This window comes from Peromyscus maniculatus, chromosome 11 (assembly GCF_049852395.1).
Source record: "Peromyscus maniculatus bairdii isolate BWxNUB_F1_BW_parent chromosome 11, HU_Pman_BW_mat_3.1, whole genome shotgun sequence".
Lineage (NCBI taxonomy): Eukaryota > Metazoa > Chordata > Mammalia > Rodentia > Cricetidae > Peromyscus > Peromyscus maniculatus.
The window spans coordinates 40,795,473-40,817,653 of NC_134862.1; the positions used below are offsets into that span (position 1 = coordinate 40,795,473).

Sequence of the window (22,181 nt, forward strand, 5' to 3'; positions counted from 1 at the left end):
GACGGGACAGAGAAGGTGCTCAGTTACCCATTCAGGCACTGGTGAGCGTGCAGCTACCCATGAACCAGCGAGCTCCCCGCGTCCTAGAGAGCAGCCCCCCCCCCTCCCCAGCCACTCTACCAGCACATGGCTCTGCCGCCTGGGGGGGTGGGGTGGGGAGGATGCCAGTTTCCCGCGTAGACCACGGAAGCTTATTTCCTCCCCTGAAGGCGCCTGTAGTCATCGGGTTTACCTTGGCAGGGTGTTTGCTCTGTACATTCCGGAAAAAGGTGGTCTTAGCGGTGAAGAAGCAGTCTTCCAGTTCCTCGTCCAGGCTGCAGTACCCACTGCTCCTGCTGCTCTCCACGGTCATTGGGCCCCGCCCGTGTCTGGGAGCTCATCGGACAGCTGGGCTGGGGCTGTGGGAGGGGCTCTTCGGGTTCTGTGCTCAGGTGCTGCCGGTTGGTGCTAGGGGGCCACGGTTACCAGGCAGGGCGGCCCAGCGCTGGCTTCCTTCGCTGGGGCTCCAGGCGCCCGCACAGCCTGGGGCTCGGGGGTCCGTGCGCCTCTCTCTCTCCCGCAGCATCTGCGGTCCTGAGCGCTGTGCCCGCCCGCTGGGTCCCCGCCCCGCCCGGTGCTGACGAGCCACCCCTACACCTCCCTCTCCCAGCGCCTCCTTTCCTGTACTGCTCTGTGCAGTTCTAAAGCCACTTCCTCTCGCAAGGTTCCCCAAAACCCTGCTGGCTGTCATTCACCCCACCCCCCACCCCCAGCTGAGTGCCAAGGACCCCTGTGGGGATGCCGGGAGGATCGGGACCAGCCAGGATGGACCCGAGGGGGGACAATTCCCTCCGCCCTTTCTACCTCCTTCTGGAAGCAGCCTTTCTCACTTGCTCCAGTCACAGCTTTGGAGTAAAGGTGTGTGCATCCCTCCACTACTTCTTCTTTCCCATGGACTCCATCATCCCACCCCACTGTCCTTCCCCCTCCCCAGGAGCTAGGTCACTCAGTGGTTAAAGAAGTAACTGGAGGTGGAAATCATTATCTGGCCTGCCTGGAGAAGAAGCACCATTTTAACTTGAAAAGGCCAGAAGAAACCGCAGGGTCTAATAAGCACTTGCAAGTCCCCAGCGGGGCGAAGCAGGGTGGAGCAGACCCACCCTTCCATCTACAGACCTTCACCTTCAAAGAGCTGCAGACAGCACCAGGCTATTTGCACATCTTCCTGGCAGCCTGGTGAAGAAGGCGCTTTGCCAGACCAAGGCATTCCTATACTTAATTCTCCAGTCTCTAGGCAGGCTAGAAGGAGCCCTATTCTTATTCGGGACTGGATCCTTACAAGCCGTCAGAGAATGAACATCTCTGCAACTTCCAGACCTCGTTGGTCTGACAGCAGTTTGGGCTACCATTGTTGGAGCAACAATTCTATGTGCTGGGTGATGGCATGCAGTCGGCCACTAACTTTAAACATTCGACAGAGACCATTAATTCCATTTCCTGGGTGAGGAAGCCAAAGCGTAGAGTCATGTAAATAGGCCATGTATGATAGGGTCAAAGCAGATCTGTGACCCTAGGGTCTATTTGCTCAGAGTCGCCGTGATGTACCTACCATACATTAGCTAGGATGAGATTATTTGGTGGGCATTCTGGCATCTTTAAATGCAAAGGAACCTGGAGCCCCAGGAAATGATTGCACCGTATTCAGATGCTGACGCTTTGAAAAGCATCAACCACATTTATAGAATCTGATGACCCGTGGACCCCAGGGATGGCCGGCGGGAGAGGTCCTGAGGAGGGTATCAGGACCCAAGTCTCTGTGACTGTTCTTATACTTCTGAAATAGTCCAGGGCTCAAGAAGCTCAGGCTGGCAAACGGCCACACTCCCCCACCTCAGACATGGAGCTGCAGACTCCATTTTAAGCAGTGGTTACTTTGTGAGGAACCTTCTTCCCCCTCCTCAGGCAAATCTGCCAGTGCCCAGGGGCTTTGGATTGTGGCTTAGATGAGTTCCATCCTCCCAAAGAGAAGCCAGTAGAGAGCGGCATCCCTGGCTGGTGCCTCAACCCAGAACCTTCAATCCTGTCAGCTCCCCCTTTCCTAGAAGAAAGGCAAGTAAAGGCAGACAGCAGGCTAGAGACTAGGGTGGGGTGAGGACTAAGGAGAATTTGCTAGGAGTTGGGGGCAGCCTCTCTGGCATGGGACTAAAGGTAGGACTTGGCTCTGCCCACAGCACTCTTCATGAGGCAGGAAGATTTTCCCCAGAGACAGTGGCTCAAGCCAAGGACGCTGGTATCATCAGCTTCTGTGTCTGATGTTGGTAAGACAGATGCTCCAAGGGGGCTTTGGGTAACCCCCAGGTCATCCAGAGCATCCCACCTTCTTTGTCCAGCTAGAAAACCCCTCACAGTTTTTTAATGAAGTCAACCTCCAGGTACAATGGAGTGGTCTAACATTCAGGAAACGCAGGCCTCAGACCCTCTGTGACCACACTGTGTCCTTGGGGTCACCCACAGAGCTCTTCAGTGTTACCACAACGGCGTTACAGTACTCAAAATGTGTGATCTGAAGCATAGCTAATAACAGCCTTTCCAACGCCAGGCTCGAGCCTCGCAGAAAGCAGCACAAGTCTCTTCTTCTGCACAGCACATGGGATGTCAGAGATGAGGAAGAAAGCTCTCTCAGGGACACTGCGTTCTTAGAATATTGCTCCATGCTATTTCAAACACCGTGAAAGCTGGTGCTCTAAATAGGGCTCTTCAGAGCGCCTTTGATAGCCATACTTCACTCAGGCCACTCTATGATCTTGAAAGCAAGGTATTGGGCCCATTTTACAGGTGGAAAAAAAAAACTGATGGAAGTAACTTGTTCCATCGCAGCTCATTACTTTCAAAGCCTCCTGACTCCTGGTTACACTTTGGATCCACCCCCACCTGCCAAATGGATCTAATCTCAGAAGGAAGCCAGGCGTAAGGATCAGCAAAGCCGAGATTACAGGCAGGGTCCAGGGGGGATGAAAAGAAATCTGCAAAGATCATACCCAGTAGAGCGATTGAGCAGCTTCTGCAGGGAAAAGTCCCGACTGAAGCCTTCGAGTCTCAAGAGGGAGGGGGCCTGGCTGCCTTGAGCATCTAGTTAGAACCATGACATTGAATAATCAATCAACAGTCGTGACATCAGTTGGCCCTGGGAAGGGAGGGGGCGTGGAGGAGCTTCAGTGGCAGGTTTTTAACTTCTAAAGGGTAAGCCACAAAGCGTGGGAACTGCCTGGTCTTGCCCATGGGGCCAGGAACAGGGCCTGGACCTGTGCTGTGTGCTGTGCAGATCCCAAACTACACTGTGCAGGTTGTGAAAGCCTCGGCGGAGTTATGAATGGCTCACCTCCCTGACTCAGTGTCAGATGATGAAAGACATGCTTTTAACCTTGACTCCATTCTCACAGGGAATCCCGATAGGCCAGAGCCCTTGTCAGATCCAGCTCGGGGGTGGGGTGGGGGGTGGGGTGGGGGGGTGGTCCCTGCATGTTCAAGAGAAGCAGTGATACTGTAAGGCAGGGCTGCATGTGTCCGCACACCACTGGCAGGCCTGGTGCCCTTGGAGGCCAGATGCCGGTGCCAGATCCTTTGGAACTGGAGTTACAGATGGTTGTGAGCTGCCATTTGGGTGCCGGGATTCTAACCCAGTTCTTCTGGAAGAGCCAGTACTCTTGACCTCTGAGCCATCTCTCCAGTCCCCAGGAACTGGGAGTTTTGCCTTACCCCCAGCTCCACTTGATTAATCATCTGATACCCCTCAACTGTGGGCCTCAGATTTCTGCACCGTTGAGGGGTATCAGGGATGCAGATCTACTTAAGACCCACCAACAGAAGCTGGGAACTGGGAGGATGTGCTATCCCACCCCCAAATACACATTTTTGAAATGAACATTTGCTAATGTTGCACCAACTCGATGTGCATAATTTCATTTAATCCCTCCAACAAACACACGAGGAGACTCCGTTATGATCTGTTTTACAAAGAGGAGAATCAGGCAGTTTAATAACCTGCCATTTAGTCATATGTGCCAGTTAATGGTGGTGAGGAATCAACGCTGTGGGGTTTGATTCCAGACTCTGTCCTCGAACTCTGCATACTCTGTGTCCTTGTGGGCTAGCCCATGACTACTGTCATAATTACGGCACAGCCTGAAACCGCACGCCCTCACAGACAAGCTAGAGCCAATCGGTCCCATCTGCCTGGACTCCCGTCTCCCAGAGCGTGCTGGGGGAGAGTACCAGTGTCTCATCTACACCAAAGGTTTCAATCTCTCTCCCCAGCAGCCACCTTCTGCATCCGCAGCCCTCCCCACGTCTCTGCTGTTGGCTTTCCACGGTTGTGATGAAGCACCAGGACCAGAAGCAACTTTGGGAGGAAAGGGTTTGTTTGGCCTTCTACAGTACAGTCAGTCCATCGCTGACGGAAGTCAGGGCAGAACCTGGAGGCAGGAGCCGAAGCACAGATCACAGAGGAACGTTACTTACTGGCTTGCCCTCAACACTTCGCTCAGCTTTTTAATCTTATAAAACCCAGCCAGGACCACCTGCCCAGGGGTGGCACCATCCACAGTGGGCTGGGCTCTCCCCTATCAATCATTAATCAAGAAAAGGACCCACAGACTTAACCTATAGGCCAATTTGTGTCCAAGTTGACAAAGAACCAACCAGCACACCACGGTAGCCCCACTCTTAATAAGCCTGAAATCCAGCTCATTATTTCTTGTTTGACCCTCCACCTGCTCATTTCTTTGCCCATAAATTATCGCAGCCTCCTAAGGGCATCCTTTGTTCCTGTCCCTTCCTCCTCCACGCTCCCCACCTCCTTATTGTCAAAGGTACTCTCCCAAGACCAAGCTCCACCCACAGTAAGTTCTCCATCACAAAACCTTCCATGCAGAAGCCAACTCCTGGTGCTTTCATTCATTCATTGAACAACTATTTCTACATAACTAGGTGTTTGAGTTTGGACGGAAATGATGGACATAAGAGATCGAGTCCTGCTTCTTGTGGTAGAATCAAGGGAGAGTGGTATGAGCTATGCGCCATGTCGAAGTGACTGAGCTCTTACACATCGTGTGGCCTCACTTAACCCTTGCTGCCCTGCAAGGAAACATGGAAAAGATGCAGAAACGGAAGCTTGGCTCTCAGACCCAGTGACTCCCTGTAAGTACTGCTGTCTGCCCTCCACTGATGATGTAATGTTCAAAACTTCAGAGTGCGTTCTTCGAGGCCCTTTCATGGTGTGCCTGGCCAGCAAGTTACCTGTGGCCACAGCCAAGTGCCCTCATTACAGTGGCGCAACATTTGATTTGTATTCCCCCAAACCACCACTTCCCTCTCATGGTTTCACTTTCGTTATTTTCTCTGTCAAAAATCTTCTTCTGGGGGCTGGGGAGATAGCTCAGCCAGTAAAGGGCTTTGTCACCCCAGCCCCAGTACCCGTATAAAAAGCCAGTGTGATGCCATGCACCTATGACTCCTGAGCTGGGGAGACAGACACAGGACCACCCCTGGGCCGGCCAGTCCAGCTGAGTCAATGAGCTCCAGGTTCAGGGAGGGTCCCTGTCTCAAGCACTAAGGTAGCAAGTGGCCAACGGTAGAGATCTGATGCCCACCTTAGGCTTCCACATGTACCTGTACACACATGCATGAGTACATGTACCTGTACACACATGCATGAGTGCTCCCTACATACACGCCTACACATACCATCCCTAACACACAGAAATAAGGTAGATTGCATTCTTGAGGCCTTTCCCTTGAGGTTGTCCTCTGGCCACCACATTCATACATACATCTATGTAACACACACACACACACACACACACACACACACACACACACACTTCCTCTGTCCTCTGCTTCCTGTCCTCCAGTGATGACCACACCTCCCACACCTTCCTCGGAAGCATCCTTTCCCAGAGGTCTTATTTTGGCTGAATCTTAAGACCACTATCTACCATCCGTGGGGCGGCACTTCTGAGCGTGACATGGCTGTGTAAAGCTGAGAGCTGTTTTTCCACAGATGACTTCCTGTCTTACCAGATAAGCATCTGTATACCATTTAGGTTAGGCTCACAAGAGAGTCACTTTCTCGGAGACACTAGCCCACGCCACACTTCCCTTGCTTGGCTGCCAGGCTAAAAGTTCCAACAGGGTCTGGATGCATGTCAACCCTGGGTGGAGTTGAATGAACTCAGTTGCCCATGGCATGAAGCAGACTCCCCGAAAAACACACGATCAGGTTGTGGTCAGGTTCAGGGTCTGTGCCTCCTGTTGTCCTTTGGGGAGCCTAGATTGTCGGGATTTCTATTCAGCAGCCTTCTCCCTCAGGTGCCCCTCAGGTGCGAGGCTAATCTTCTAGCATCTGGGATGAGATGGCAACTCTCGTGATACTACCCACAGAGAGGAAGGCCCTGCTGCCTGAGCCTCAGAGCTTTGGGAATGGCGTGCCCCCTCCGAAGCCCACTGCTCACAGGCTGTGAGGAGCGCAGAGGAATGCCTCCAGGGCTCTGGCGCTTTTCTGGAAATAGAACTGGAATTCAAGTTCGATCCTTCTTTAGAGGCAGGCTCTTGGGCACTTCCCTGGTTTGGAGGAAGCCGGCTCTGCCACAGCAGAAACGAGCTCACCCTGTGCCTGGCAAATCGGCCTTGGGAAGCTCCCAGGCTGGAGGGATCTCTGGAGAGGGTGAACGGCTGACAGATTAAGCAGCACTTTTTGGTTCTGGAAGTAGTAGGGGGTCAAGAAAGGAAGCCACGGCAGAGTCTGCCAAGTGCAGGCAGAGTGGGTAGAGAGAGCCGGCTTTCCCTTGGCACGCATGACTAGGCTGGCACTCGTCTGGCCACTTCTGGAATTCCCCGGAGGGACAATCAGTGCCTTATCTAGGAAAGGAGTCAGGACAGAAACTGAGGCTAAATTATGAACCTGGAAACCCAGGGAACAGTTGCCGAGACGCGGGTGGAGTCTAATGCACCCTCATCTTCCTACTCTGCCCGAAGAGACTGGATTGGATCTTGGACCCTACTCTCGGCCTTTCCAACCTTCATGCTAATGCCCACAAACTATAGGTGGTGAGTCGCCTCCATTTTATGGTGGGCAAAGGATGGCAGAAGATGCATCACATCTGCATCACAGATTGCCAGGTTACTCATTTATTAGGCCGCTTTAGCCAAGTTATAGGACTGTGGACAGGAACTCACTCCAGGATGAACTGCTTCTCCCATCATCAGAATACACTTGAGAGCGGTGGTAAGGATCGGGCACCAGGTGAAGGTACTGGATCCCTCCACCCATTTTCTTCCTGCATGTTCATGTGGGTATGATAATGTATGCTGTGTGTGCGCATGCCACAGCACATGGGTGGAGGTCAACCTCAGGTGCTCACCCTCACCCTCACCCCCCATCTCTGTGATGTCTGCTGCCGAATATGCTGTTAGTCCACCAACATTTGCAAATCCTTCACCTCACACAGGAGCACCAGGGTTACACTACCATCTCCATCTTCCTGTGGCCTCTAAGAACTGAAACTCAGAGTCTCAAGCTTTGCAACAAGTTATCTCCCCAGTATGATGTACTTGATTTTAAAGTGATACTCAAAAGGGTCAAACTATTTTCAAGTGTCCAGAGTACCAAGGCAAAGTTAAAAAATATTTATGGGAATATAAAAATATCATATTTAACTAAAGTCAAGTGTAGGACTATGAAAATATCAGCACCCAACAAAGCAAAATTTGAAATGTCTGGCATTCAATTAAAGATTACTAGAAATGGCTGGGCATGGTGGCGCACACCTTTAATCCCAACACTCAGGAGGCAGAGACAGGTGGATCTCTGTGAGTTTGAGACCAGCTTGGTCTACAGAGCGAGTTCCAGGATGGCCAGGGCTGTTACACAGAGAAACCCTGTGTCAAGAAACAAAACAAAAATAAAAAACAAAAAAAAATTACTAGAAATACAAATACACAGGGAAGTATAATACTTAATTGGGAGAAAATGCAATCAACTGAAACAAATCTATAACTTAGATGCTAGAATTAGTCAAAAACACTAACAACCATTATGAGGTTTTTATATTCATAAAGTTAAGTAGAGACATAAACTATATCTAAAAAATACCAAATCTTGCTTCTAGCAATGAAATTTACAATGATTTGGATGAGAAAAATGCTGAATGGAGTTAATGGAAGTTAGACACTGTTAAAGAGAAGATTAGTGAATTTGAGGCCATGGCAGTAGCAACCACCCCAAGGAAATAGACATAAAAACAAATAAACAAATAAAAAACTCCAAAAAAGACCAAAGCAATAAGCAATAAGCGGTGGGACAAATTAAAAAAAGCCAAATGATATATATGTAACTGGAATCCTCCAGAAAAAAAATCAATCAAGGGCATGAAAACCTGAAGAAATAATGCCTATAATTTCCCCAATTTTTTTTTGTGGGGGTGGAGTTTCAAGACAGGATTTCTCTGTGTAGTTTTCGTGCCTGTCCTGGATCTCACTCTGTAGACCAAGCTGGCCTCGAACTCACAGAGATCCACCTGGCTCTGCCCCCCAAGTGCTGGGTTTAAAGGCGTGCACCACCACCGCCCGGCAAATTTCCCAAATTTTGATGGAAACATAAACTCACACAGCCAAGGAAGTGAATGAATCTCAAGCAAAAGAAACATACAGCAACAAAGGGTACGTCATACTCAAATTATTCAAAAGTTACAATAAAGAGGACCATACCCACAGCATGGGAAGGAGAATGTGTCATATGCAGATGACCCTGGACACAGAGAACGGAAGATTTATAACTGGAAACCACACAAGAAAAATAGTGGCAGGGGGTTGCTAAAGTAACAAAAGAAAAAGAAAAAGCCCTTCAGTTTGGAATTTCCAACTCAGCGATGAGCTCAAAAACAAAGATGAAATAAGGACTTTTTTTTTCAGACACAGGAAGTCAAAGGAATGCACAGACACACACACACACACACACACACACACACACACACACACACACACACACACCATACAAGCCAGGAATGTAACGAACTATACCATCAAAGTCTGTGTCAGCAGAGCCCGTGACCTTTACAAATGGACAAATTCCTTTTCTCAGAGCACATCTCTATTGCTCAACAAGACATGAAGAAAGACACAAGAAGTGTCGAAGAGAGTCCGTGGGTAAGAACACTCCGAGTATGGGGAACGGAGTCTGGATCCCCAGCATGAATGTAAAACGCCAGGCATGGCTGTGCATGTCTGTAAGCCAGCATTAAAGGGTGGAGACAGGCAGATCCTGAGAACTCCCTGGCCAGCCACCCCAGCATGCAGGGCTAGCTTCAGCTTCTGTGAGAGACAAGGCAGGCAGAGACTGACAGAGGATGCCGCCCAACATGCTTCCCTGGCCTCCATATGGATGCATGAGTGTGAACCCAGACACTCGAGCTCATGTACCGCACACACAGACCTCACAGACGCATGTGTGCGCAAAAAGTAGGTAGCTAAAAATAAAGGAAAAAGCCATAGTAAGCTTATAGTAATTCAAAGGCAGTGCAAGGCTGGGAATATGAGCTCAGCGGTAAAGCACTTTGCCTGCTGTGTGTGAGGCCTTAAGTTCAGTTCCCAGCACCTCAAAAAAAAAAAAATCAGTAATTATGCTAATATCAGTTCATAGAATGTTACAGGGATAAAGACAGCTACTTCACAGTGATAAAGGGGCTAATTATAAGGACGCAATTATCCTAAAACTGTGCACACCAGCAATGGAGCTTCAGAACAGGGGAGTATGGCTGGGTAGGTACCCACGGCTGGTAATTCCAGGACTCGGGAGCCTAAGGTAGGAGGCTTATGAGGTCCAGATCAGTGGGACTCCATATCAAGACCGTGCCTCATAAACAACTAAACAAGTCAAGGGCTGGATGTATAGCTCAGTGACAAGCCCTTGCCTCGCATGCTGAAGGCCCTAGACTCATCACCAAAACCAGGAATATATAACTCTGAAATGAGCGAATCTACTAGAAATCTTCGTAATGGAGCTAGGGCCTTAAGGGACATGCACTCGTTAAGTTGGAGGAGGGAAAATAATATAACCAAAATATATTGTATGAAAACTCTAAAAGAAATAAAATAACCCGGGGAAAAAAAGCCTAAAATAAATAAATAAAGCAAAAAGAAGAGCCTGTCCTTTCAGACGCTTTTCTTTCCTCTCTGGCTCCCCCGTGTGGCGGTCCTGGGTTCAACACAGACAATGGAACTTCCTGGAAAGGCAGGGCCCGGGAGGGAGCCGGTGTGCTGGGGGAGGTGGTTCAGGAGATGCAGGATTCCTGCCAACGGAGGAGTCAGTTCTCAGCCGCCGCAGGGCTCCACTGAAGCATGGTGACAATGGTGGGGGGGATGTCTGCCAGTGTTTGGGGTGGGAATACAGGCAGGAAGAAGGAAACAGAGACCTGCTGGGTTGAAAGGCCAGGTCAACCCACTCTGGAGCTTTGAGAGTCTTTTGTCTGTTGGGTGAATGGGGACAGGGCCACCTACACAGTGGCACAATGGTTTAGGCTGCAGGGTTATTAAGGCGAACGTATGCGCTTGCTTGCCGAGAGGCGGCTCCGCTGGTATGTACACACCCAACAACGGAGTCTGCCGCACAAACACGAGGACCAGAGTTGTGGTTTCCGTCTTGGATCTACTGCTAGGGGATCTAACCTTCCTCTAGAGCAGCAGGTCGCAGAAGGGAGTGATCTGTCCCCTCTCTTAGGACAGCTGGCCCTATGGGGACACAGTTTTGGTTGTCAGATGGGTGAGTAGAGTGGACTTTCACCTGCTCCGAAGGGTTGATCCCCCAAACCATGTGAAAAGCTGGGGGCAGTGGAACATGCTTGCGGTCACCGTACTGGGGATGTGGATCCCTGGCGCTCACTGCCCTGCCAGGCTCGCTTAATCAGTGAGCATCAGGTTCCAGGGAGAGACAGTCTAAAAAAATAAGGTGGACAGATGAGAAATAACACCCAGAGTTGATCTCCGGCCTCCACACATGCACACATGTACACACACACACACACACACACACACACACACACACACACACAAATACATTTTAATTAGTTTGTATACAAAGAGAACTGAAATTACAGTCATGTGGAATAAGGCTAGGGCCAGGATGACCCCAAGCACGATCACGCCAAGGAACTGCCGCGGGAGTGGCTACGCTTGGTGGGAGACTCCGGAGTCTGTTGGGTAGAAGGAAATACAGGCGCTGGGGAATGGGATTTGAATGACAGAGGCCTGCTTAGGTTCGTCTCTTATAATCTGCACATTCCACATCCAAAAAAAAAAAAAAAAAAGTGTGTCACCAGCCAGAGCTGCCTGGCTCTGGAGAGCAGGGTAGGATGGGACTCTAAGGACAGCCAAGCGCAGCATCCTCGCTTGAGCTGGGCTTTCACAGGCGCTCAGAGGGGCCAGGCTGCCTCACTGCGAGCGTCCTGGGGAGCCAGTGAGGGTTTTCATCACTGGAGTTACATGGTAAGAGCACTTTTAAAGCCACTGGAAACGTAAAAACACTTCAGGATGCCCCCCAAAAAGAACCACAGCTGTTCCAGCAATGTGTACTGCCCCTCAACTAACAGCCACGGCATTCTCTGGCAAACAGGCCAAGGCTGAAGCCAGGACCTGGGTAGGCCTGCAGGAGGCGTGTCCAATCACAGGAAGGGTATCCAAGGGAAAGGCATCCGCCTTCAGGATCGCTGAGGAAAGACTTGAAACCACGGATCTTTGGGCTGGCAAAAGCGGGCAACTATCAGTGCCCTCCTCGGGAGGGACGGGGACCGCCACGTGGCCTCAGGAGTTTGCAGCTGAAGCTCTGAGCCATCCTGCCCCCTCCTTCCTCTGCTGAGACAGCCAGAAATAGACAGCCATTATTGCTTTCAGAAAGGTGAAGGCCAAATCCGATCTTTAGGATGATCTCAGTCATAGCTTGAAAAATGTATGAAGGGCTGGGAGTTGCGGTTCAGTGGTGGATCGTGAATGCCTCGTGTGAGGGCACAAGGCTCCAGGTTCGATCCCCAGTACCCGCCCCCCACACACACATAAATGCTTGTACAGAGGGGATGCATGATAATTCATGTAAGACTGCTTCTCTCCAGCTGTTGAAAAATCTATGCTCTTCTTTCCCTCAAAAGGAAAAGGTCAGCAAAAAGGAGGAATGTCACCAGGATGAGACCTCACAACAGACAACGGGCCCTCACCTAGTGGAACTCAGGCCCAGGCCTCTGCCTCAATAAATCCACAGGAAGATATCAAGAGGTTAGTTCAGCCAGGGAACAATAGCCAGATGGAGGAAAGCACCAAGCTACCTTCATGTGTAATAGAATCCAAGCAAAGGCAGGAATCAGCACGAACAGGTTACTGGAGGGGGGGGGCGCAAAAAGCTAGATCAGAGCCTGGCTTTCCCCACAGAGCCTGGTGGGGTACTCTACTGAAGGCTAGGGCCAAGCCTGTCCAGGTCACATGCCACAGCACCCCAGGAACCTGGACCCACACAAGCTGTTGGCTGCTTGGGGCCACTAGCACCGTGTGGGTTTCTTACAGCTCTGTGGTGTTGCAGGCCTGTTTCTGTGATGGACAGCTGTGATTCAGTTAGCCCAAGGGCTCTAGGATGCCTCTTCTTCCGAGGAGGCAAGGCAGACAGAGCTCTGTTGTCCGATGAACTACTAGAAAGCACCCCTCCTGGCCATCATTCTAAGAAAGAGACTGTGTGCCATAAACCCATGCCCTTCCCAGTCTCTGTCCACAGCCCTGAGAGTTGGCCCACAGCCTAGAGGCTTTACCACCTCAGCACAGCTGACAGCTGGGGCCAGCTGTGGTCGTACTGTAACATGCGGAACGCTTAGCGGCAGCCCTGGCCTCTGTGCACTGGGTCCCAGGAGCACCCACCCAGCCAACAACCCACACCAACTCCAGATATGACCAGATGTCTTGGGGGGAAGGAGCACATCACTTCCTTCTGCAGCCCGCTGCTCTAGAGGGAGGCATGGAGAGACCCCAAGAAGCAGATCCAGTAGTAGAGAACTGGGATCCAGGATGGGGTGTGTGCGTAGGGTTGGAAGCAAAAAAAGAAGAGACCAGACAGTCCCCAAAGAGAAAGGGAAACTGGACGAGACGGTTGCTTAAATACGCTTTTGGGGATGTGTGCTATCTGCTACTTCGACCTTGGAAGAGGGTGTTCATTAACTGGCTGCCTAGGGCGGAGCTCACTCAAAGCGCTAGGCTAGCAAGCCTCAGGTTCCACGCCAGCACCAGAAAAAACACAAGACAGAAACATCATCGCTCATCAGTGCTTCCCAAGTCGTCCTGTGAGGACCAGGCTGTACCCAGAGGCCCTGGCTGCAGGCTATTCTAGAGCAGCCCAGGAGGTATCAAAATGCTCAAGGCACAACTTGGGGCCAGTTCGGTATTATCCTTGTTGAAGTACGCGTCAGACTTGTTTCCTAACAATGCTTTTCCACGGAGACAGCAGGGGAGCTGGGAATGCCCACAGGCGTGCCAGGCATTTGAACACCATGGAGCTTATGCATGGAGGCTGTGGGGACTGGAGACCACTCATGACTCCTCCATGACGCCTGCCTGTTTTTCCCTCTTCAGGGTCGGAGTCTGCCCCTTCCTCACCTGGCTGGAAGCACAGGACAGGAAAGAGCTATTTTTTCTTAACTGTATCTCCAACTCCTCCTGGGCCTGGGATACACAGGACACCTAACACCTTGTTAAGTTAATAAACGGCTAATATCCTAGGATACACTTTACTCTCCTCAACCTGCAGGAAAAAGCCCGCAAATGTCGCCTCCTCCGGGAAGCCTTCCTTGATTTTCTTCTCTTAGCAGAAACAATTACACTGTGTACCCAAAACACCAGGCTGATACTTACTACACACATGTCCCAGCATATACCAGTCAGTTGTGTTACAATCCCTCACCAGAATGTAAGCTCTCTGTGGGCCATTTTAATGTTATCATTTATTATGCCTACCCTCAACAGCACTTGGTACATAACAGGTAACTGATAAATGTTTACATAATAACCAATACATACTGTCCTCTATCTGCATCCCAGACCCTAAACATTACAGTTCAGATGCACTGTCATTTACGTGCTTTGCAAAACTCAGAATCATGTGCTGTGGGATGTTCTGTATGGCAAATGTGTTGCTCTGATTGGTTAGTAAATAAAATACTGATTGGCCAGTAGTCAGGCAGGAGGAAGTATAGGCGGGACAAGAAGGAGAAGAATTCTGGGAAGTGGAAGGCCGAGTCAGAGACACTGCCAGCCGCTGCCAGGACAAGCAGCATGTGAAGATGCCGGTAAGCCACAAGCCTCATAGCAAGGTATAGATTTATGGAAATGGATTAATTTAAGATGTAAGAACAGTTAACAAGAAGCCTGCCATGGCCATACAGTTTGTAAGCAATATAAGTCTCTGTGTTTACTTGGTTGGGTCTGAACGGCTGTGGGACTGGCGGGTGACAAAGATTTGTCCTGACTGTGGGCCAGGCAGGAAAACTCTAGCTACAATCATGAGTTATTGAGGACACTACACTCCCATTGCTTCAAGCAGAGAAAGAACACTTGCCCAGCCCTTTTTGAAGGTTGGTCTAAGAAGTCTGGAAGAATCTATGATCTAAAAACAAGATGACATGTGGAACTTCAGGCCCATGAGGGCCATTTAGACCTTCTAGAAACTTCTCTAGGATTCACTCTGCTCCCACCTGCACCCATACCTGGATCAGAGCCCTGAGCCAATCAGACTGCACAGAGGAAGCTGCAGGGTAGACTTCTCCTTGTCACTTTCCCCAGCTCCCTGTGGAAGGGTGTGTCTGAGGCTCCACCTGGCCAGAGAACAGCCTGTGGGCTCCCCTGCTTACCTGGTTGGAGGTTGGGGTGAGAGTGCTTTCTGGAGAGCGTCTATCCAGGGCGGGCCCCTCCTTCTGTCTGCAGTCCAGCTGGATCAGGCTGCGGCACTCTGGGTGGCAGGTGAATTTACAATCTAGGGGGAGAGAATCAAAGGGATCGGGGGTCAGGTCGACATCTACTCCCTCCACCCAGAGAAATTAGAGGCTGCATCAGCTCTGATGGGAAGAGCAGTACAATGGGAAGGGAGTGTGTGTGTGTGTGTGCAGTGGACCTTGTAAGGGTGATGCCTGACCTCTGCGCCACAGCGAATGGCGGCAGCAAATGCTTCACACCTGTGCAAACTGCTTCCACCGGCATTATCTGGTGTGACCTGGAGTCTTCAGCGATTTCTTCAGTCAGACCATCTGGCTATATACCGGTGCCCATTCTACTAATTCATACTGATAACCAGAGGCCACACATCCTGGGGGAGGGTCTCTTTTGGTCAGTAGATAAAACATAGGATTATCACCCAGCCTGTGATGTGAAGATGTTTACACAGGCATAGGAAGGTGTGTCAGGAAGAATGCAAAGGTCTCCAAGGCAGAGTCGTTATCAATAAGCATTTTCTCTCTAGCCCCGTCTAGACCAGCAATGTTGGAGTGATTCTCTTAAGTCCATTAGAACGGTCTCCTGACGATATCCCAAACTGGGAGAAGAGCACATTCCGGAAGTGGTTCTCTTCCATGGAAGTGGAGACTTAACGTCCAGAAGTAAAGAACCTGCAGACTTTCATCGAAGGACTTCCTTAAAGCCGGGGACCTCCCAGAGACTGGAGGTGAGGTAGAGAAAGACCGTGAGGGTCGGAGCAGGGGCTGCTGTCTCCCACCTGTCTCTGGGCCTTCGTCAGGAGCCTCCTTGGCAAAAGGGAAGGGAAGGCAAAGGGGCCAGGAGGCAAAGAGACTCGGCCAGTGGCTAAGAGGAGAACCGGGCAGGAGGGGAGGGGCTGGGGAAGCAAGGGCAGAAACAGAAGAAATGATTGCCAGCGGTCAGCAGCCCCGTTCCCACAGATGGCTGCTGGGTCAGCTATGGCCCCCGTCCTGGAGGGCCACAGCTCAGTCAGAGCGTAGCCTTCCGCGTACTGGCTTCCCCGACTGTGAAGTCAGGTGCCTGAGGTGAGCCAGGGCAGCTGGGTTTTGGGCAGGGACCTCAGTGCCTGGGCTCTCATGGTTAATCCGAAAGTCAGAAGACTGCTTTTGGTCCACAATGGCCCAGGCACCCCGAGAATCCCTTCCAGCTAACCAACTTCAAAATTTGTCACATTTGGTCTCTTCTTCTCCCAGCTGCCAAGTGGCATGCCCTATCTTGGGGTCCTTGGCAGCTGGGTTTCTTCCCATTTAGCTCGGGAGTTCCAGAATGTGATTCCCAGATGCCCCCCTAAGTCTTCCCAAATGAGCCCCCAGGCACCATCTTGTATAGGGACCCTGACACAAGTAGGGACACAGAGTCCAGAACTCTCCACCCTCCTTCCTCCACGGTCTAACTTCCCATCCACCTTTCTGGGGTGGCAGTTAGAGGTTTAGTGTTCATATCCTTCAGACCCCGAGGTAAAGCCACCAGCATCCCCTTCTTCAGCCCTGAGCTCTTGCCTAGGGTCATCCTTGTTTGCTTTCTACTGGTGTGATTAAACACCATCACCAAAAGCGACTCCGGGAGGTTTACGGTTTACAGTCAGAGCGGGAACCCAGAGGCGGGCACTGAAGCAGAAGCCATGGAGGAACACTGCTGGCCGCCAGCTGGCTACCTGCAAGTATGAAGGAGACCGGCCCCCCAGACTCACATCTTTGCACGCTTGGTCCCCGGTTGGTGAACGGTTTGGAAGGATCAGGGGGTGTGGCCTTGTTGGAGGAGGCGTGTCACTGGGAGGTTTCAAAGGCCCAGACTTGGCCCAACATCCCTCTCCACCTGCTGCTTCAGAAGCAGGATATAAAGCTCTCACCCACCACTCAAGCGCCATGCCTTCCTGCTTGCCGCCATACTTCCTGCCAGGATGATACTGGGCTAACCCTCTGAAACTGTAAGCAAACCCCAATTAAATGCTTTCCTTCACAAGAGTTGCCTTGGTCATGGTGTCTCTTCACAGCAATAGAACACTGACTAAGACACTCTCCATGGCTTACTCAGCTTGCTTTCTTATACAACCCAGGACCACCTGCCCTGAGGTGGCACTACCATAATAGGCTATGCTTTCCCACATCTATTATCAATCAAGAAAATACCCCCAGAGGCTTGTCCAATCTGATGGAGGCATTTTTCTCAATTGAAGTTCCCTCTTCCCAAATGACCCTGGTTTTTGTCAAGTTGGGGGCGGGGGAGAAAAACAAAAAAAACAAAACTCAACAGAAGTCATAACCGGCAAGGTCAGTCCTCTAGGGCAACATCACGTACCTTCAGGGTCTCACGGGTGTCTTGGGGCTCCTGCGGCTGACACACAGCTCACTGGAGACAGCTCACCCTCAGTGGGGAAAGGGCACAGAGGGCTAGGTGGGCCAGCTTCACCCACAGCACCCAGAAATGCCAGGACTTTCTGACAATGTAACACTGAGGGCAGAACCAACGGGTGGGACTGTTTAGGGCTCAGCTCTGGAACACGCCTGGCGGACTCCTGGTCATTCCCTGAGTGGTGAAGAATGCTCCAGAACCAAGAAGTGGGAACCTGAAGGGGAGGGCAGGCTAGACGCTTTGCCAGCTCCAAGGCAGGTGAGAGCCACCACCTCCACAGGGGGAGGACCTCCAGGTGAGAGCCACCACCTCCACAGGGGAAGGACCTCCAGGTGAGAGCCACCACCTCCACAGGGGAAGGACCTCCAGAGGGCTCAAGGTTTCTTCTCTTCCCCTTGCAGGGCCTTGCATGATTGGCCTGTTCTGCCCATCTAGGCACCCGTGTTGGTCTCGTGACTTCCATTGCCCCCCCCTCTGCCTCTCTTTGACACCCCCCACAACCCAAACCTCAGAAAGGTCTTTTTATAATCCTGACACTGAACTGGACAAGATGGGAATGGAAGACTCCAAGAACAGGTTTGGAATTTCAGAGAAGTGTATGGTAGCGCACACCTTTAATCCTAGCACTCAGAGAGCAGAGTTCGAGGCCAGCCTGGTCTACATAGCGAGGTCCAGACCAACTAGAGTTACATGGAAGACCCTGTCTCAACAAAACAAAAACAACAAAAGAAAACGAAAATGCATGTGAGCACTAACAACCTTCTCCAACAAGACCATGTCGTCATGGCTGCAGCAAAGACCCTGAAATACATCCTCATACTTCCTAGCCCCTGGAAATGCTAAGCCCAGGGCTTCCAGGCCAGCACTGATGACACCCGAGCCCCTGTAACACTAGTACACACGGAAACAGTGTTCCGCAGGGCTGGGGTAGACCTTAAGTGGGACAGTGCTCCATGTCTCAAAGCCTGGGCCATGTCCTAGGGACACCTGGGGGTAACTCCATAGACTTCCTTCTCCCAAGGCAGCTAGCTCATCACTACTACACAGTCCCTGACGCTGGTGTCCTATTATATTTTACAACCTTTATCCGGTGTTCAGTTTGGACACAGGAAGACAGATCCTGGATGGAACTGGGTCGTGTAGATGTCACCATCTCTGCTGAAGCACTCATGTGCAAGGCCTGGACCGCCACATCCTCTGTGCTAGCCTAAAGGTAAGTCCAAGTAAGATAGGAAGGACTCTCAGCCAGATGCGGTAGTGCACACCTTTGATCCCAGCGCTTGGGAGGCAGAGGCAGGCAGATCGCTGTGAGTTCAAGGCCAGCCTGGTCTACAGAGTGAGTTCCAGGATATCCAGGGCTACACAGAGAAAGCCAGTCTTGAAACAAACAAACAAAAAGACATGACTCAGGACCCAGGGAGCAGTGAGGACACACATAGGAAGCAACTCACAAGATAGCTGAAAGCCAGGCCCCCCCTTGGCACAGATCTAGTAAGCTGGTTCAGTCTTGGGAGCTGGGGAAGGCAAGGCAGACTTGGGATGAAGGCGCCTACAAGGCATGGAAAGAAAGGAAAGACTGCAGCCAGCTCAGGTGCCCTCATTACAGGGAACACAGGGATTGGGGCCTGCCATCACTGAAGAGCTAGGACAAAGATCTCACCCCCAAGAGGCAACAAAAGATTAGGGAGCAATGTTCCCAAGCCCTAGCCAGAGTTTCTGGGCATTTTAATTAGTGTACATTGATTGTACAAAATGATGGGTTTTAGTGTAGCATTTTCAGACATGTACACCATGTTCTGTCTTCTTGCCCCCCTCTAGAGAATCTCACTTCTTTCCTCCCCCATTCCTCTCTATGTGATCTAGATCCCACCTATGAGAGAAACCATGGTATCTGCGTAAGTCTGACTTTCTTCGCTCAACGTGATTTCCAGGTCCATCTTTTTGTTTGTTTTTTCCAGACAGGGTACCCTGGCAGTACTGGAGCTCGCTCTGCAGACCGGGCTGGCCTCGAATTCAGAACTTAGAGCTCCACCTGCCTCTGCCACCCAAGTGCTGGGACTAAGGGCGTGTGCCGCCACTGCCCGGCTTCCACTCGTTTTCTTATCAATGGCATCATTTTGTTCTTCTTTAAAGCTGAATGAACTCCCTTGTGTGCAGACTCCACCCATCTGCTGATGAGCATCTGGGTCGATTCCATTGCCTGGCTACTGTGAACAGAGCAGTAATAAACATGCGTGTGCTGGCCTTTCTGACATTTCTTGACGTTAGTATGGCCATCTGTAAAACGGTTAATCTCACAGCCACTGAGATGGCCCAGTGGGCTGAAGGCACTGGCTTTACGCCCTGACTGGGTGCTGTTCCCAGAACCACACGGTAGAAGGAAGATCACCGACTCACAGGTGTAATCTCTGCATGCTCACTATTGCCTACAACAGGAACTGATTGCCTTAAGTAGTCCACAGGGTCTTGTTTGCCCCTGAAGTTTGAATGGGAATCTTCCTTGCCTTTTCTGAGCTGCTGGGATTTCAGAGACAGCGGCACATTTGGTGGCTTGCATCCTCCAAACTCTGCATCTGCTCAGGACCTTCTCCTTGTGCTTCTGTCTCCTTGAAAGAATCCTGGTCAGGATGAATCAGGGGCCCACCCTTCTCTAGGAGGACCTCATCTTGATGAATTACATCTACAATGGCCCTGTTTCTACAGAGGGCCCCATTCTGAGGTCCTGGGAGTTAGGCCTTTTTGGCAGAAAGTACAGATCAACCCTGATACAGACCCTGGGCCATACTGGGAAAACAGAACACTTAAGCCCAAACAGATGGAGGTTCCCATGGACACCAGCTCCAGAGATCAGCAGCGGACTGGCAGTCCAAGGGCCATGGAGGGCCGGACTGAGGCTGGGGTCACCTACCCCAAGAGCAGCCAGTGGCCCAGCTCTTGGCTTTGACCCACAGGTTACCATCTCAAACAAGAGTCAGGCTCAGATGCCACGGCAACCTGTGTGTAGCAGTAGCATTCCATCTACTTACTGAACCTCGAGGAGGAAAAGCCAGCACTAGAGCTGTGTGCCAGGAGACAGCTTTCCCCAAAATGCAGAAGCCGCCAAATGTCCTCTGCATCCCCTCGGCTGCCAAAGTTAGTTTGTGCTCCACCCCAGCTCTCAAGTGCACAGTATGAAAGAGTTCACACACACACACACACACACACACACACACACACACACACACACACTCACGGCTCACACACATTCTGCTGTGTAATGGAAACACACTGCGAAACCCCAGTGGCTCATTTCTCTGAACTCGACGTGTTTGCATTGTGAAGAATTCCTTTCACAAAGGAGCTGCATACAAGATACCAAGGTAACACAGCGTCCCCTCTTCATCCCTCAGCTCCTCCTGCCCAGGTGGAGACAGGGAGTGAGGGGCAGGCAGGTCCCCAAGGTCACAGGACCTAGTTACACGGCACCCACTGCCTCCTTGCAGTCACTCCTGTCAAGGAAGAGCCACTGCCCACATTCAGGCGTCCTCGGCCCTCTGTGAGATCAACCACATTGCCCCCTACTTCTTTCTGGACTCTTCTGCAGGACCAGCCCTAATGGCTTATGCTGTGGCGTAACGGGGACAGAAGAGACGCTGTGGATGGCCTGGCCTCTAGTCTCTCAACTCGCTCTGTGGCAGCGCCCGAGCTGACGAACTTGTCTGAGCACTAACCTCAACTCTGAAGTGGGAATCACAACAGGCAGTTCACGGAGCCACCCTGAGGATTAAACGGAGTTCCAATGCCTAGAATGGGCCCAGAACCTGGGTGTCCCAAGCTAGTATTCCCTCCCACCCCCCCCACCCCCCCCCCACCCCCCCCCGCTCCTCTTTCCTCTACGCCTCGGTGCGGACTTCCTTTTCACCCTACCAAGCTGTGGGTGGGCAATCCGGCCTTACCAACATTCTGCCAGCTACTTTCAAGACAGACACACCAGGAGCTTTTGGTTTTAAAATACCATATCCAGCATTGCAGGGAAATCTGAAGGGATGGTGGGCACCGGGAACGCCGATTTACAGATCTCAAGTGGACTGAGGCTTATGCCAGTTCTCAGAAGAAGTCGGGGTGGCTGCCTGGGCCTCACAGACAATCCTTTTCTCATTCTTGGGCTCCGTTTTCCTTGTGTTGGAGCCTCTGGGCTGAACCAGCTATGACAGTCCCAAGACTAGGAGACCCCATAACACTCTGCACCCCACCTAGCCCAGGCTGGCCCAGGCCCGTTCCATCACTGCGGCCAGCCCCTGACCTCACCTCCAGTCTCCGCCTTGTCTCCTGGCACTCTCCACTGGTCCCACCATGCCCCTTCGGCCCTATAACAGATATAACAGATAGGCATGCTCTCTCTCTCTCTCTGGCTTCAGCACTCTCCCCTGTAAGTCCCCAGGGCTGCATTCCCAAATCTCCTACCTGGCATTGGTAAAGCCGATTCACCAGAACACTTGACAAGAGTCTTACATAAATTGGTTGTGCCAGCAGAGGAAGGAATGGTGCCTGGCCATTAGCTGAAGTGGAGAGCCCAGAGTGCCGTGCCCATAAGACCCTAGGCTTAGCATGCTATGTCCTGCGTGCCTCAGTTTCTCCTCTCTTAAGTGGGGGTGGTGGTCGTCCCTACCTCATCGTGTGGCTGACTTCAGTGAGACCGGATGTGGCTGGTGCACTCACTGATACACACCGAGGCTCGAGAAACGCTAGCCCTTCTTATTAGCAGGCTAAAACTCAGGTCCAGTCTGGCCAGTGGCCACGGCCTCCAGCATCCCAAAGCCTGTCCG

At 51.4% G+C, this 22,181-nt stretch overlaps 1 protein-coding gene across 2 annotated transcripts in view; it reads right to left on the reverse strand.

The window, feature by feature from the left end:
* Rassf5 (Ras association domain family member 5) overlaps positions 1-22,181 on the reverse strand; it is a 66,599-nt gene that overhangs the window by 22,024 nt on the left and 22,394 nt on the right. The window contains exon 2 of one of the 2 annotated variants that reach the window (XM_006995323.4): positions 14,907-15,028. In XM_006995323.4, coding sequence (XP_006995385.3) covers positions 14,907-15,028 — 122 coding nt within the window. Of the gene's footprint in view, positions 1-232; positions 1,165-14,906; positions 15,029-22,181 lie in introns of those variants that run through there. The other variant, XM_006995324.4, reaches the window with a different exon arrangement.